The sequence below is a fragment of the Lepus europaeus genome, chromosome 14 (genome assembly GCF_033115175.1).
Source record: "Lepus europaeus isolate LE1 chromosome 14, mLepTim1.pri, whole genome shotgun sequence".
Taxonomy (NCBI): domain Eukaryota; kingdom Metazoa; phylum Chordata; class Mammalia; order Lagomorpha; family Leporidae; genus Lepus; species Lepus europaeus.
Window position 1 is genome coordinate 17,744,902 of NC_084840.1, and position 16,856 is coordinate 17,761,757.

At 61.1% G+C, this 16,856-nt stretch overlaps 1 protein-coding gene across 1 annotated transcript; it reads right to left on the minus strand.

The window, feature by feature from the left end:
* Positions 1–1,291: 1,291 nt before the first annotated feature.
* PTPN7 (protein tyrosine phosphatase non-receptor type 7) lies at positions 1,292–13,688 on the minus strand. The gene is made up of 10 exons (XM_062210743.1): positions 13,581–13,688; positions 10,661–10,836; positions 10,049–10,232; positions 9,661–9,742; positions 7,471–7,547; positions 6,240–6,377; positions 4,258–4,368; positions 2,552–2,709; positions 2,011–2,124; positions 1,292–1,385 (listed from the first exon to the last, which is right to left on the minus strand). Exons 1-10 carry the CDS (start codon positions 13,686–13,688, stop codon positions 1,292–1,294), a joined length of 1,242 nt encoding a protein of 413 aa, XP_062066727.1.
* Between the last annotated feature and the right edge of the window lie 3,168 nt (positions 13,689–16,856).

The window sequence follows — 16,856 nt, forward strand, 5'->3', positions numbered from 1 at the left end:
AGCAGGTGGGCTCCGCAGCTGGGGTCTGCGCGCAGGGCAGGACCAGGCACCTGGGAGCCTTCCACCCACCTCCGGCAGTGCAGTGCGACAGCCAGCGACAGCGGGCAAGCTGCGCCCCGGGGGCTTCCAGGACAGAGGCGCCAAGTCCTCAATGAGGTCAGGCAGCAGCGCTGAGAGGTGAGGTCCATGTTAGCACCTGTGTTCTGCAGGTGACAGCGGGCCGGGCTGTCCTCTGGGCCCCTGCGCAGGCAGCGTCCCCGGGGCTGACTGGCAGGAGAGGCGGTGCCCTGCCTTCACCCCCATGGGCAGCATGGCTGGGATTCAAGGAGGGCGAGGGGTGTGGATGCTTTCCCGGGGGGTGTGGTTTGAGACGGATCTGGGGTGCCCTGGACATTGTGCCTGTGGGAGGCGGGCGAGGGGTGTGAATCTCTGGGTGGGGGGTGGTCATGGGCCAGACGCAGCCAGGCTGTGCGGGTGGGCCCCGCAGAGCTCATCGGAAAACACACTGGGTTCTCCGTCTTTCCTCCCTCCCCTCTTTCGTCCTCCTTGGATACCCCCAGTATCTCTTGAGGTCATGGAAGCAGCATGGACGGTGCTGGGCCTCCCTAGAGAGTGGAGGGGAGTGGCCGGCGATCGAGGAGGCCTGGGCAGCCCCGGTGGCCCCCCGTGGTCCCCACATTTTCCCTCTTGCAGAGATTTCAACGGCCAGGCCTGGTTGCCTCTGCACCTGCTCCCTTGACGCAAAGGTGGACGCAGGGGAACCTAGGTCCCGGAGAGCAGAGAGCCACGCTGAGCCGCTGAGAATTTGAGGTCAGGACCCAACTTTCCCAGAGCTTGCACCTGGCCTGCATTTGGGCAGGGCCCTGGGGTGGGGGAGGGGAGGAGCCCTGAAGAGGTGCAGCTTGGAAGGCTTCTGGGAGCTTCTCTGGTCGCTCTCCGTAATGGCAACAGCACTTAGGGCCCATGTCACGGGCGAGGAAACCGAAACTCTCAGAGAGCCTCTTGGAGCAGCCAGGGCCGGCGGGCTGCAGAGTCTGTCCCGAGTGCCAGCTCCAGGTGTCAAGTTCATTATTATGGGTTTGGGGCCGCCAGAAGGAAGCAGAGGAAAGCCGCTGCAGCCTGGCCCCTCATCCTTGCGGATACATTTCCCCCGTGAGCCAAGCACTCACCGGGGAGGCGTTGTCCCTGTGCTGGCCTGGGCTGTCTCCGGATCACACAGCCCACTTCCCCTATAGCTCCTTCCCCAGGCCCAGGGGACAGCGGGTGCCTGGAGGCCCGAGGGCAGCAGGTGTCAGGTGCTGGGCTCCTCGGGTAGCTGGGCGGCGTACAGGGCCAGAGTGTGATGCAGGAACTGGTACTGCTCCGCGGTCTGGATCATCCCTCCTCTGCAAGGAGACACACAGGGACGGGGGCCCGAGGGTCAGGGTGGCTGCCCGGTGGCTCAGGTCCACATCCCCAGAGTCCTCTGGGAGAGTCCCGACTTTCTCAACAGGCCGACCTCTCTACTTCCTGTGCCTCGCTGCCCTCCGATCCCTGCAGCCCACACTCAGGACCGGGTGTGGAGACAGAGGAAGGAAAGGGCCGGCTCAAGACTAAAACGCACGCAGTGGGCAGAGAAAAGGGGACATAGAGAGCTATGGAGACAGCTCAGTGCGATCCGAGTCAGAACCTGAGCCCCGGGCCTCCTGGGCCTGCAAACCCGCTGAGCTTGCGTGTATGACCCGTGGCTGCCTGGAATTCAGAACCAAGCACACGCTAGAGAACCGGGGGAAGAAAGATGGAAGGCTCAGGGTAAACGCACAGAGCAGCACACGTAATTCTAGGCCCCCAAGCTAAAATCCCAGCTGGGAAGTCTTCCCTGGGTATCAGCTGCATGAAAAACAACTCCTTAAGCAAAAGGTGTCCCTCACTTGGCTCGATGGCGCCGTGCCCAGCCATGCTCTGATGCCCCCAGGCACCGGTGCCCACTCACACGTGTCGCGGTCCTGTGCTCGGCGCCCGCGGACCCACCTGTCTAGGCGCAGTTGGCACACGATGCCCAGAATGTCCACTTCCCCTCGGGCCTTCAGTTGTTGGCAGCCAATGCGAGTGGCAATGAAACAGCCAGTCCGGCCAATCCCTGCACTGCACACAGACAGGGGGGTGGGGGGGACATGGGAGCAGGTGGGCTGGGAACGGAGGATCCAGACGAGCTCTCTGTGGGGCCCTGGGGACGGGGCAAGGAAGCAGCAGCGCCTCTCACCCCCACCCTCTTGGCACCTCTGCGGGAGTCCTGGCTCCTGCTGGCCGTGCGCTAAGCCTCTTCTGGGTCGCCTCTGGTCCCCAGACATTTCTGCTCTCAGTCTATAGCTGACCGTCCCCAGCTGTGGGCTGGCTGGCCCTCTGAGCCAGCTACCTGACGGTGACACATAACCATGAACTTGCCTCATCCTATAGAGATGCTCAGCCCGTTTCCTGGCTCACCACGCCCACCCACACTCCTGTCCTGCCTGCCGCTGCTCTGTCCAGACCCTTCTCCGGGGAGCCCCATGGGAAGGGAGCGGCTGCGCACCTGCAGTGGACCACAATGGGCCCCGTCTTGGCGGCTGTCTCAGGGCCATCCTCCACCTCGGCCACCAGGCGGAGCAGGGGTGCTGCCGAGTCAGGGGTCTGGTGGTCAGGCCAGGCTGAGAAGAGGACGTGCTTGACCGATCGGCGCTCATCCTGGTGCTGGGGTGGGAGGGAGACAGGTGTGAGACCAGGGTCGGGGGCACTGCAGTGACCCCGCGTGGGGGACTGTGACTCAGAGCAGGTGGGGCTGGCTCCCTTGCCCATCGCGTACCGGCACTGACACTCAGGACGTTCGAACAGGGGGAGACCCATGTACTCGTCCTGGTTCTGCCTATAGCTAGCACGTGACTGGCCCGGTCCCTTAACCTCATTCTCTTCACCTAGAAAATGGGTCGAGTTGGGTATTTAGTGCATCAGTTCAGATGAGGTAGGATGCTGGCTGGGATGCTGCAGTCTCTCCCTGTGTGTCTGGGTTTTGAGTCCCAGCTCCACTCCTGACTCCAGCTTCCTGCTAATGTGAACCCTGGCAGGCAACAGGTGATGGCTCATGTGGCTGCGTCCCTGCCACCCATGTAGGAGACCTGGATCGAGTTCTGGGCTCCCAGCTGCAGCCTGGTCCAGCCCTGGCTAATAAAGATATTTGGAGAGTAGAACAGCAGATGGAAGGTCTCTCTGTGTCTCTTTAATTTCTCTCTGCCTTTCAAATAAATAAAAATTAAAAGAAAATTAAAGCTACCGCCTGCAGTACCGGCATCCCATATGGGCGCCGGTTCGAGTCCTGGCTGCTCCACTTCTGATCCAGCTCTCTGCTATGGCCTGGGAAAGCAGTAGAAGATGGCCCAAGTCCTTGGGCTCCTGCACCCACGAGGGAGACCCAGAGGAAGCTCCTGGCTCCTGGCTTCGGATTGGCCCAGCTCCGGCTGTTGCAGCCATTTGGGGAGTGAACCAGCAGATGGACGCTTGCTCTCTCTCTCTAACTCTGCCCTTCAAACAAATAAATCTTTCCTTAAAAAAAAGAAAGAAAATGGTGCCAGTGGTATCCTGGCTTATTTCTCAGGATACCTGGAGAATAACGAGTTGATAGATGCTTTGAAAATTGTGAAACAATACTCAGTAACAGAGGGCATTTTATAGCACCTTTAAAAAAAAAAAAGATTTATGTATTCGAACGGCAGAGTGAGAGAGAGACAGACAGAGAAAGGTCTTCCGTCCACTGGTTCACTCCTCAAAGGCCACAACAGTCAGGGCGGGAACAGGCTGAAGGCAGGAGCCTGGAGCTCCAGCTGGGTCTCTCACGTGGGTGGCAGGGGCCCAAGTACTTGGGCCACCGTCAGCTGCCTTCCCAGGGTGAATTAACAGGGAGCTGGGTTGGAAGCAGAGTGGCTGCTTCCCTCTGATATGGGCTCTGGGCCCCCCAGCGGCAGCTGAATGCACGGTGCGGCACCCATGCACCTGTGAGTGCACCGCTCTTGCCAGCCACTTTCGGTCCTGCAGGTCACTGGGGAGTGCCCGCTCTCCTCGCCAGGGTGGGGGGATCGGTGTAGATGGGCGGTGGGCGGTGCTCCCTGTTGGCGCCCATGCCCACCTCTGCCCCCACAGACTAGAGGCTCTCCGGGCACAGGGTCCCTGCTTTGTCTTCTGAGAAAGATGGTGGTGAGCACACGCCCCACCCCGCGGAGGGCTGGGCCCGACTTCCAGGGCTGCTACCTGGATGGTGAGCTGCCGCACGGTGTACTCTGCGTGCTCCTTCTTGTCCCGGAGGCCGACCCGGAAGGGCCCGTAGGTCTCCTCATCTGTGGGCCAGTAGTGCACGCATTTCTAGGAGGGAGGGGCTGGGAGTCAGAGGGGGAGGGGCATCAGCTGGGGGGCGTCCCCTTCCTGCCTCCCACCCACACAGGGCTGGGGTGAGTGTGTGTGAGTGTGTGTGTGTGTGTGAGTGCATGTGAGAGAGCATGTATGTGAGTGTACATTGAGTGTGCAAGTGTGTAAAAGTATGTGTATGGTGTCTGTGTGAGCCTGCACATGTGAGTGTATGCAAGTACCTGTGTGAGTTTGTGCTTATGTCACTGTGTGAGCATGCATGTCACTGTGCAAGCATGTATGTGTGTGTCACTGTGTGAGCATGTATGTGTGTGTCACTGTGTGAGCATGTATGAGTGTGTCTCACTGTGTGAGCACGTATGTGTGAGTGTGTCACTATGTGAGCACGTATGTGTGTGTCACTGTGTGAGCATGTGTGTGAGTGTGTGTGTCACTGTGCGAGCATGTATGTGTGTGTGTTTCACTGTGTGAGCATGTGTGTGTGTCACTATGTGAGCATGTATGTGAGTGTGTCACTGTGTGAACATGTATGTGTGAGTGTGTCTCACTGTGTGAGCACGTATGTGTGAGTGTGTCACTATGTGAGCACGTATGTGTATGTCACTGTGTGAGCATGTGTGTGAGTGTGTGTGTCACTGTGCGAGCATGTATGTGTGTGTGTTTCACTGTGTGAGCATGTATGTGAGTGTGTCACTGTGTGAGCACGTATGTGTGAGTGTGTCTCACTGTGTGAGCATGTATGTGTGTGTCACTGTGTGAGCATGTGTGTGTGAGTGTCACTGTGTGAGCATGTGTGTGTGTCACTGTGTGAGCATGTATGTGTGAGTGTGTGTCACTGTGTGAGCATGTATGTGTGTGTCACTGTGTGAGCATGTATGTGTGTCACTGTGTGAGCATGTGTGTGTGTCACTGTGTGAGCATGTATGTGAGTGTGTCACTGTGTGAGCATGTATGTGTGTGTCACTGTGTGAACATGTATGTGAGTGTGTCACTGTGTGAGCATGTGTGTGTGTCACTGTGTGAACATGTATGTGTGAGTGTGTCTCACTGTGTGAGCATGTATGTGTGTGTCACTGTGTGAGCATGTATGTGTGTCACTGTGTGAGCATGTATGTGAGTGTGTCACTGTGTGAGCATGTGTGTGTCACTGTGTGAGCATGTATGTGTGTGTGTCACTGTGTGAGCATGTATGTGTGTCACTGTGTGAGCACATATGTATGTGTCACTGTGCGAGCATGTATGTGTGTGTGTCACTGTGTGAGCATGTATGTGTGAGTGTGTCTCACTGTGTGAGCATGTATGTGAGTGTGTCACTGTGTGAGCATGCGTGTGTGTCACTGTATGAGCATGTGTGTGTCACTATGTGAGCATGTATGTGTGAGTGTGTGTCACTGTGTGAGCATGTGTGTGTGTCTCACTGTGTGAGCATGTATGTGTGTCACTGTGTGAGCACATATGTGTGTCACTGTGTGAGCACATATGTGTGAGCGTGTCACTGTGTGAGCACGTGTGTGTGTCACTGTGTGAGCATGTATGTATGAGTGTCACTGTGTGAGCATGTATGTGAGTGTGTCTCACTGTGAGCATGTATGTGAGTGTGTCACTGTGTGAGCATGTATGTGTGTCACTGTGTGAGCATGTATGTGAGTGTGTGTCACTGTGTGAGCATGTATGTGTGTCACTGTGTGAGCATGTGTGTGCGTCACTGTGTGAGCATGTATGTGTGTGTGTCACTGTGTGAGCATGCATGCGATTGTGTGTGTATGTACCAGTGTGTGTGTGAGTTTGTGTGTCTCACTGTGTGAGCATGTATGTGTGAGCGTGTGTGCGCGTGTACCGGAGCTGCTCTCCCCGGCTCCGCCTCCTACCTCCTTGCTTTCTCGGAGCTGCGTGAGCATGACGATGAGGGGCACCTCTTCTTGCCACACCATCTCCCAGAAGTCGGCCACAGTGTTGGGCATGGGGCCCTGGGTGGCGATGTAGACCTTCTCCTGCCCGCCATAGCCCTGGGGAGACCAAGTCCAGGCTGCAGGTGCTGGGATCGGGGTGAGACCACGAACATGCACACAGACAGATGCACGCGTGCCAACACGGCCCCAGAAGCCACGGAGTTCTGGAGCGGGGAACATCTGTGTTCATCCCCTGCTCTGCCAGTTCCTAGCTGTGCCAGTGCAAGCCTCAGTTTTCTCGTGTGCAAATTGGGTATCGTAACACCTATGTTGCAGGAATCTATCATGGGTTAAAGTCGGGGTGGTAGACTGAGAATACAGCATACAGCAGGTGCTCCATAAATGTTGCTTCCCTTGCTGTCCTGTGGCTTCCTTCCAGCACAAAATACCATAACAGGGTTCCATGTCTGTGGAAGGAACGTTTCATTTTGCCTATTGTTTTACATATTCAGTAGCACAATGGAGCACACTGTCTCCAACCTGTGTCTCTCCCCCTGGGGTCCCTGACTGCTGCTTCTCCAGCGGTGCGATTCAGGGGTTTTTCCCGTGGTTTCAGCCAGCAATGGAAGCTCCACGGCTTCCCTCCGGGCACCTGTGCTGCCCTCCTCTAGCCACTAGAGGGCACTGGTTTACACCCACTCAGGCCCAATACACAGATGTGAGAAGCTGGGGGTAGAGCACGCTTGGTGAATGGTTCCCATAGCTACACATCAATCAGACCATCAGAGAGAGAGAGAGAGAGAGGGAGAGGGAGAGAGAGAGAGAGAGAGAGAGGGAGAGGGAGAGAGAGAGAGAGAGAGAGGGAGGGAGAGAGGCTTGCAGATCTCCCTAGCAGGTCATCCCGAGACTGGCATTGCCAGCACCAACTCTACTGCCCAGGTTAGAAGTCGTTGTGCTTTGGCGGTGGGGGTGGGGGTGGGGAGATTTAGCGGCCTCTTCCCCCAGAAACCACGATGCCCTCTCTGTTTTCTGGATTGGTGTCTCGGGGCCTGCTCAGTGTCCCCCTCTCCCCCAGGGTGACAGAGCTGTGGCAGGGAGGCAACCCGGCACCTGAGCCACCCTCCCGGCCAGAGGACGTGACAGGATCTCCAGACACAGCCCCAGCCCTTGTGTGCACCGCCGCGGGCCGGGGGGCGGCCGGGCCACTCACTCGGATGTAGTTGGCATTGATGTAGTCTCCATCCTCCTGGCTCTGTGCCCGGCCCAGGCAGACACGGCTCTGCGGATCTAGGAAGTAAAACTCAGCAGAGGTCAGAGGTCGTAAGGTGACAAATGCAGACTCCCACAGGGTCAGAGGGAGGAGAGTTCCAGGAGCAACACAGTCCCTTGTGTGTCACAGGTGGCCTGGTGCCGGGTGAGTTATTTTGTGGTGTGGGGGGGACATCATGGTGGGGCCTTGGGATGCACACATCCCATATCTGAGTGTTCGAATCCTGGGTACTCCAGGCTTCTGATCCAGCTCCCTACTAACGTGCCTGGGAGATAAGGAGAAGGTGAGCCAAGTACTTGGGTCCCTGCCACCCACGTGGGAGAGGCGGATGGAGTTCCTGGCTCCTGGCTTTGGCCTGGCTCAGGGAGGGAACGGGGGAGACCACGTGGGCCGGGGCTGTAGGCTTGAGATCAGTGAGGGTGGGCAGGAGGCTGTGCCGGTAGGCACAAGTAAGGAGTGAAGATGGGATTCTGGTGAATGGCGTGCGGGCCATGGCCATGTGCTGAGCGGGGAGTGGAACTACGACTTCACTCAGCCGCCAGCGTGTCCGCCTCTTCCTCGGGGTGTGTGGGGGGTGGTCCCTGGATGAGACCCAGACAGGGAAGCAGAGAGACTGGCTTGGGAGGAAGAGGGTGGCTGTTCTCGCTCCCCCTGGCCAGGCTGCTGTAGACGGAGCGAACCGCGTCAGCCAGGGGGGTCTCAGGCAAAGGGGTCTGTGCCCTCTCTGCTGGCGGCAGGGCTGCTGGAATCTCACTAAGAGCAAGGCTGCCCCTCCTGCCACTGGACAAGGCCCACGAGCCCCTGGCTTCACCCACGCACGCAGAAGGCACACAGGGAAGGCAGGCAGGGAGCAGGATGGATGAGTGAGTTGGGCTGGGCTGAGGCCTGCAGGCACGGCTGCTCTGTGTGGAGACGAGGGAGAAACAGGAGACTGTCAGGGCCTGCGCTCCCAGGTTAGCGCTTGCCCCCGAGGACTTAGCGGTGCCAGCCCTGGGCTGTCAGCTTGTAGGGTCCACCTGTTACTGCCCAGAGTCCCCGATCCCAGGCAGTTACGGCCTGGCCCGCTCGCAGTTGTCCCACGCCCACCCACGTCCCTCACAGTCCTCTCTGACCAGCTGTCCTGGCAGTGTCTCTCCCATTGCAAACCCATGGAAGGAGGCTGTGTGACCCAGGCAAGCCCGCCAACTGCTCGGCGCCTCGGTTCCCTTGCCTGTAGGAAGTGTCAGCTCCCTGGAGTCACTGCAGAAATGGTGTGGTGGGCGATGGGTTGAGCTGCCACGCGATGCCAGCGTCCCATAGCGGAGTGCTGGTGGGAGTCCCGGCTGCTCCGCGTCCCACCCAGCTCCCTGCAAATGTGCCTGGGAAGGCAGTAGAGGATGGCCCGTGTCCTTGGGCCCCTCCTACCCATGGGTGGAGTTCCTGGCTCCTGGCTTCAGACCTGGCTGTTGCAGGCCTTTGGGGAGTGAACCACTGGATGAAAAATCTCTCTTTCTCTCTATCTCCCCCCTCCCTCACCTCCATCTATCACTCTGCCTCTCAAACAAAAAAATAAGCCTTTAAAAAAAGGAAAAGATGGCTGGCGCCACGGCTCACTTGGCTAATCCTCCGCCTGCGGTGCCAGCACCCCGGGGTTCTAGTCTTGGTTGGGGCACCAGATTCTGTCCTGGTAGCTCCTCTTCCAGTCCAGCTCTCTGCTGTGGCCCAGGAAGGCAGTGGAGGATGGCCTAGGTTCTTGGGCCCTGCACCCGCATGGGAGACCAGGAGGAAGCACCTGGCTCCTGGCTTCGGATCGGCGCAGCACGCCGGCCGTAGTGGCCATTTGGGGGATGAACCAAAGGAAGGAAGACCTTTCTCTCTCTCTCTCTCTCTCTCTCATTGTCTAACTCTGCCTGTCAAAAAAAAAAAAAAAAAAGGAAAAGAAATGAGTTACTATGAAGGCAGTGCCTGGCCCATAGCAAACACCTGCAAAGGTGACTGCTGTCGCTCCTGGGATTTCACCTCCTCTTTCCCCTGCCAGGGGTGGTACTGCTATTTGTCTGCTGGAAGGTGGTGTTCCAAGTGAGGTCAGCCCGTGCACCTGCCAGCCCCATCACGGTGGCCACCTCCCTGGGTCTTGGGCACAGCGCTTACTTGGCAAGATGGTCCTGTAGCGGTCCTTGGAGGCATGCCCAGGGATGTCCAGGTCTTTGGGGCTGACGAAGTTGGAGGGAATCTTCTGGCAGGGTGAGAGGAAGTGGGTGAGCGGCACTACCTTCCCAGCCTCCTTTGCTCCCCTCACACCCTTTTCTGGTGGAGCTGAGCCCTGGCTGTGCCTTCTCGGCGTTTGTATGGAGGTGCGGACATGGGGGAAGGCAGAAGAGGAAGCCTGTGGGCAGCCTCTAGCCCTGAGCCCTGGACTTCTCTTTCCTATGGAGCCCAAAGAGGAGGACCTGCCCCCCGTACCCGCCGGAGAAGGGAGCCGGCTGGCTGCTCTGCACCAGGAAGGCAGAGCGTGGCAGAGTGCGCCCCGAGTTCTTACCAAGAATTCCTCCTCCAGCTGCTGGGGGCTGGGCGGCTGGTGCTGCAGAGCCCACCGGGTCAGGGGGTGTCCAGCTGTGCGCAGGAAGTGCAGGGTGACCTCCCGCGGGGTGCTCACCGAGCAGATGGGCTCCACGGCCCCCAGCGACCGGACGTCCAGCATCAGAGCCACGTTGGAGCCCCGTCTGCAGGCACAGCCACCCAGAGCCGAGTGAGCACCCCGAGGTCTGGCTTCCCTTCCGATTGTTGTCATTACAGTGCACGTGGAGGAAGCTGCTCCGCATCTCCCCCGTGACCCAGGGGCCCAGTGGGTGCCAGGGGCCAGGCCTGCTGCACGCCCTTCTCCCTTGCTCAGCCTCGAAGCCAACTGCTCCTTCCAGTGGCCTGCCCCTTTCCACTGCTACCCCAAGCCCTGAGGCTCGGGCACCAGGAGGGCCCCTGGCCTTGCCCCACCTGGATGTAGGGATGGGGCTCAGGGTTGACATGAAGCCTTATGCCCCAGACATGCAAAAGACATGCAAATGAGCATCACTGGTTTCCTGTCCAGATTGGGGCCCGCGGCTGAGTGGAGGCTCACACAGAGGCAGGGGCCCCCTCCCGGGGAAGAGCTCACCTTTCCTGCAGCCGCACATGCTTCTTGGCAGGTGCTTTGGCCGGCAGAGGCTGGGTCATGACTGCCCCCCACGGCGAGGTTGCTGGCTGTGTTTTGGAGCACTGCTGCCGCAGGCCTGGACCATGCTGGGGTGGGGTGCCGGGCCCAGGGGAGGCTCGGTTGGCCAGGAGGTCCCCCTGAAAGACGGGACCCCTCAGTGGCTGGCCTCTGGCTGCCTTCTGTCCCTGAGCACCTCTGCTTCCTCTGTGGGAGGTCTATGTCCCCCAGCACGCGGCCTCCTTGTCACCATGGGAGGGCCCGCACCTCTCTGGTGGGACCCAGGGCAGCAGGCGGTTTGGGGTAAGGGTGTGATAAGGGCTGGAGATTATGGGTGAAGGTAGGAAAGACAGCAGAAGGAGGAAGAGAGAGCAGAGAGGCCAGAGACCAAGGAGCCCGGGGCTGGAAGCTGGGGTCCCCGTGAGAGAAGGCGAGGGAAGACATAGGAAAGCTGGGCTCCATGCAGAAGCAGAGGGGAAGGCGCCCCAGATCTCTCCTGCAGGAGGAGGTGGAAGCCTCTGGCAGTTGGAGGGCCAGTGAGGACCCCGAGCAAGCCGGGCTGCTGGCCGCCAGCAGGATCCTCCCCCAGCTGCCGGCACTTCCACTTCCAAGTTCGTTTCTGGCTTCTGGGGTCTCTGTCCAGGGAGGTCGGCTGGGGATGTTTCCTTCCTCCTCCTGCCCATCCCCCCTATCTCCCGCCTCTGTAACCGTCACAGGAAATGGCCTCACCAAGCCCTTGAGTGACAGCGCGTGGTGAGGCGACAGCCGGGGGCACGAGAGGGGGGCATGGAGGTGATGGGACCACCTCCTCCTGGGGGGGCAGCCCCCATCTCCCCAAGCCAGGGTCCCAGCTGAGAGATAGCACGGGGGTGGGTGGGAACTGTGAGCCCGGAGGGACAGAGGTGAGGGGACAGCATGGGCCCCGGGCAGGTGTAGTGCATTGGGAGTGTTCCCCAGCAGGTGCGGATCCTCTGGCCTCTGTTCTCCTGCAGCTACCTGTGGCTGCCCTGCGCTCCCAGCCTCGGGCCTTCGGATGTGCCATCACCCAGTCCCCACCCGACACAGCAGCCCCCGACTCACCCTCGTGCACACCCGCCCTGGAGGCCCCGGCCGGTCCCTCGGGGTCCACGCCACCCCAGGGCGGCAGCACTGCCAGGTGCCCCTCTGGTACTCACTGAAGCAGCCGTGTCCACCAGGCTGCCTCCTGCCAGCTGTCTGTCTGTCGGTCTGTCTTTGAGACTGGGGAGCCTCCAGGAAGCCAGCTTCCTCCCTCCGCCCCTCCGCACTGCCACCCACGCATACCCCAGCTGCGTGCTGCCCTCTTGCGCCTGCTGCTGTCACCACCAGGGGTCCTGTGCCTCCTGCCTGCGCGTGCCCAGGGCGGCCAGGCTGTCTCTCAGCTCCTTTGCTGGGCCCAGGCCCTGTCCACCCCATTTCTCTGGCTCCCAAACCCTCTTCACTCCTGGGGGTTTCTCCTCTGGGCCTTGGGTCTGCCCAGTCCTGCCCCCAGCTCCACTCCGTCCCACCAAGGACCCAGCTCGCTCCTGCCTCACCTGACTTTGGCTTCAGACTTCTTTCTACTTCTCTGCTCTCTCTGGAAGCCCTCGCTGCTGTAAGCCTTGGGCCAAGCATAGGCCACCTCCCCCCAGAGCAGCGATGTGCAGACTTGGTGTGGGGAAAAGCAGAGGCAGGGGCCTGGGGTTTCATGACGAGAGACAAGGGCCTCTCCAGATCTCTCCAGTCCCCAAGTTCCTCAGCACGGGGGAGCAGAGAGCAGACCCCCTTGGGGAGAGTCTGAGAGGTGTCCCCCGGGCCCCAGTCCCAGCCAGACCCCCTCAGAGAGCCATGACATCCACCCAGCACACTTACACACTGTAGACAGCCTGGCCTCACACCAGCGGTCTCCACACGTCCTCTTCGCTACAGGGGGACCTGGATGCCTGGAGCCTAGGGAGCAGCCCCCAAGTCCAAGACTCCACTGACCCCTTCCCCAGCCTGGCCAGCAGCCCAGCAGGCTCATGATGGCCGCACGTCTGCTCGCTCCTTGCAGCATTCCCAACACACTTCCCGGCCCGGCCCCTGCCAGGCACAACCCGCATCCTCTCTCCTCCTCCCACTTCTCTGATTCAGCCGTCACACAGTGACAGCAACAAAGACATGATGTATAAAAGGCTCAGGGGGTGGGCACCCCGAGGGGGCGGTGGGGAGGGGGCTGGCCTCTGCTCGCCTGTGGGGGAGAAGGTTGAGGGGAAGGACAAGGACGCCGCTTTGGGGCTCAGAGGTCTTTAGCATCCGCCCTTGCTCCTGGAAGCAGGGACAGGCCCTGGCTCCTTCTTCCCGGGGCCTGAGCCCCTCTGCAGAGCAGGTGTGTGTCCCAAGGAGGCGGCTGGTTAGGGCTGGGGCAGCCCGGACTCCGGTGCCCAGGTCAGGGTGGCGAGTAGGGACCTAGGAGTCCCTAGCATCCTTGTGGGCGGTGACCAAGGCTGGCTTCTGCCTCAACCCCCACAGGGCAGTGTCTCCACTGTGTGTGGGGGCACTGGGGAGAGAGGAGGGCCTGGAAAGAGGGCCAAGCCTCTGATGGTTATCAAGAACAGGAAGCTAGGATACCACAGGGCTGGGGAGGAGGAAGTGGCAAGGCTGTCCCCCCACTGCTCGGCCCAGTGCCCCCAGGTTTCCAGGCCTCAGCCCCGTTGGCTTGAGCACACTCCCTGCTTCTCAGAGCCCGGGGCCCGGCGGGAGTTCCAGAGGCTGGGAGTTGAGCTCTTGGGCAGGCGATGAGGATGCTGGGAAGGCCCTGGGTGGGGGTGGGGGCGACGTCAGGGCTCCCCCATCACCTCTGGTGGCCCTGGGATGAAGTGGAAAGAACTTGCTGCCTCCTATTTACCCTCTCCTCCTCTTCCGCTTCAAGTGCCTTGGCAGCCACGGAGGTGTGTGGCCAGGGCTCGGAGGGGCCGAGGATGCTGACCACGGCCTCAGATGGGAGCAGACACATGTCCGTGCCCTCCACCTGCCTCTCCTCTGCCTGGCCTGGGGGCCTGGCATGCCCCTCTGCCCTCGCTGCCTCAGGCAGGCTGCTGGGAGTGAGCCCCTCCCCCTCCAGCTGTCCCAGGCCGCGCTCAGACTCCCAGCACCTGACTGTCGCCTGAGTTGGGGTCTGGGTTCCAGAGGCCCTGGAGTCCAGGGAAAGTGCAGGGATGTGGAGGGGAGGGGGTAGGGGTGGGCAGCCAGAGAGGCCGAATGTGAGGGTCTACGCTGGTTGTTGACCTTGTGGCCTTGGGTCCTCCTCAGCTTCCTGCTTCCCGGGGGGCCGACGGCGGGGCCTGCCGTGTCTGTCAGATGGTGCAAGGCCCGTGCAGGGCTTGGCTCACGGCTCAGTGCTCAGGGGGTGTAGGCAGAAGCCAGGCACCAGCTGCGGGGTGGGCCTGAGCCGGTGGAGGAAGTCACGGTCACGGTTACGGAGCTGCCTGTCACCCAACTCCCCCTTCCTCTTCTCTGCCCACTCTCTCCGGCCAGCTCAGGGCCGGGGCTGCCCGGGACAGTTCAGGCCAGAAGTGGGGAGGCTCTGGAGGGGAGGGGTCCCTCCCAGGGGTCTCACAGCCACCAGGATGGGGCAGAGACGGCTACAGAGGAGGCAGAGGGGTGTGTCAGGCCATCAGGCCAGGCTGGACAAAGACACATGTCTGGTCCCATGGGAGGTGAGTGCCCTGTGCGCGGTGGCAGGAGCCCCTTGGTGTTACATCTGAGTTCCCAGAAGCCACTGTTCCCTGGCAGCCCCCAGGAGCAGGAAGCTCCTTACTACCCTGCTAAATTCCAGGGAAAAGGACCCTCGGGGGAGCGCCAGGACCCCCGGATCTTGCACACCCTGCCCGTCTCAGTACCCCCCAGCTCCACGAGCTAGAGGAGCCCTAGGCTCCCAGGCAGCTGCTCCTGTGTCCGCCCCCACCCCCACGCTGGGGCCAGCCTGGGCCAGCCTGTTCTGCCCCGAGGATGCGGGCCTAGGCTTGCCCTGGTCGTGTGGGGGAGACAAAGACACAGCTGGGATCTGGGAACCTCCCCTCAGGAAGAGGCAGGAAGACACGGTGAGTGGGGCCGAGAGGGCTGCTGTGGGGGGTGCGGGCAGGGGTCTGGGCCAGCCAACCTGGCGGCTGAGGGAGAAGGAGCCCCCAGGTGTAGCTCAGAGCCGCACCCAGTGTGGAATCCTCTGGATGCCACCGCCCACCCTGACCCACTTTCCCTCCTGCTGCTTCCGGAGCCCGCAGGTGCAGGGGGATTTCCTTCGCCCCCACCCTGGGGGAGGGGAGCAGGGAACCAGCTGGCTCAGCTGCCGGAGCCGGGGAAGAGTGGGTCTTTGCTGCCGCCACACCCGGGACCCCACCAGGACCTGGGCGGGAGGGATCCCCTCCTTCTCTCCCGAGCCTGGAGCCAGGTACATGGATGTCAGCTCCACAATGGCCTGTTCCTCCCAGGAGCTTCCTGCCCCTGCCCCTCCGCACTGACCCTGGATGCCCACAGGTACGTTCACCAGACAGGTATGTGCACCTCCACGGTCCATGCACGCACCCCCATGTGTCCTCACCAGCCCCTCCCATGCTGCCTGGTAGGACCTAGCCCCCCCCCCCCCACCTGCCCTGGTGCCCTTCCCTAGGGTGTGGGAGGGAGAGTGGGCACCTCGGCTGTCCTGAGCCTTCCTGCCCCTCTCCTGCCTGGTGATTATCTTCCGCCAGCGTGGGGGATGCCCAAGGCCTGGCTTCAGGCTGGGGAGAGCAGGGGAGGGGCCGGAAGAGCCGCCTGGGACAGCTGCAGGGAGCGACCAGGCCAGTGCCTGGCTGGGAGCCCGGCTGCCGGGACCTGCTTGCTGCCCTCCTGGCTGGCTCTCTGTGGACGGGATCTACAAGGTGCTGAGACCTGGGGAGAACCCCAGGCTGTCTAGGGAGAGGATGTGGGTTTGTCTGGGGCTGGTGCCAGGGGGAGCTGCATTTTTTTGCTGAACGGAGAGGCTTGGGTGGCTGAGGCTGTGTGTTATGTGTTAGAACCTCCTGTACCCTCTCTGGATCACCCCTCGGGTCCCCAAGGCTGCCCGGGCCTGGGCAGGGGCCTGGCGGCTGTGCCTACCGTGGTGGGGACTGGCCATGGAGTCTGTGCTGCCCCCAACAGGCCTCCGTGTTCTGGGGACTCAGACTCCCCCCAGGCCCACATTTTGCTGCCTCTAAACCATTCAGGTTACCGATTGGGATGCTTCCGCTTCACCTCTGTGCTTCCGGCTGCAGATCAGGCTGTGCCAGAGAGAACCACGTGCCGCGTGCCCAGGTGAGGTGGGCTGGGGAGGGGCGGGACAGGGGGTTCCCCCTGCCTCGGGGGGTCTCAGCCTTTTCTCATCCATTTCCCTAATTTGCCACCCTCTCAGCCCCCACCTCTTTCATAAGAGCACACGTGTGTGTGTGTGACACACACGTGCGCACACATGCACACGCAGCCTGGAAAATCTGATGAGTTTGCAGGACTGAGTTCCTAGGCCCCCATCCAGGGCCCGAGGAGGCGGCTCTGAGGTTTGGGGCTGGGTGCCGCGGAGGAGGAGGGCTGAGCCGCGAGAGCCCGGCTCCTGCAGAAGTCTTGGAGTTCAGTTTGTCCAGCTGTGCGCTTTCTGCCCACCCCGTCCCCACTCCCTGAGCGGCCCTGGGTCCTGGCTTTGTCATCAGCACTGGAGCGGCTGGTTCCACTCTCCCTTCCCTCACTGTCTTGGGGTGGGTGCACCAAGGTGAGTAGCTGGCTCTGGGCTGGGGGGACAGCAAAGCCTCAGGTTCAATGTCTTCTAGGCCAGGCCTCATGAAGGCTTCCCTGGGTCCCTGCGGGGCCCGCAGCCAGGTGAGGTGTCAGGGATAGGGAGCCGGGATGGGTATCACTGATGGGGAGGTGGTGGGGGCGGGGAGGCAAGCACAGCTCCCTCCCAGGAGGCGCCAGGCAGACAGCACCCTGTTTGGGGGGTTAGGAGCGGCTTGCCATCTCTACTCTGTAGAGTCCTAAGTTCAGGTTAAAGTCCAGGGTCTCTCCTTACACATGGGGGGCTGGGGGGGTGCTCAGCTGGGCTCTTCCCCTGGAACACATCCACATTGTCGCCAGGAGCCACTCCCTCCCCCCGCCACTGCCGGAAACAAACTCCCTA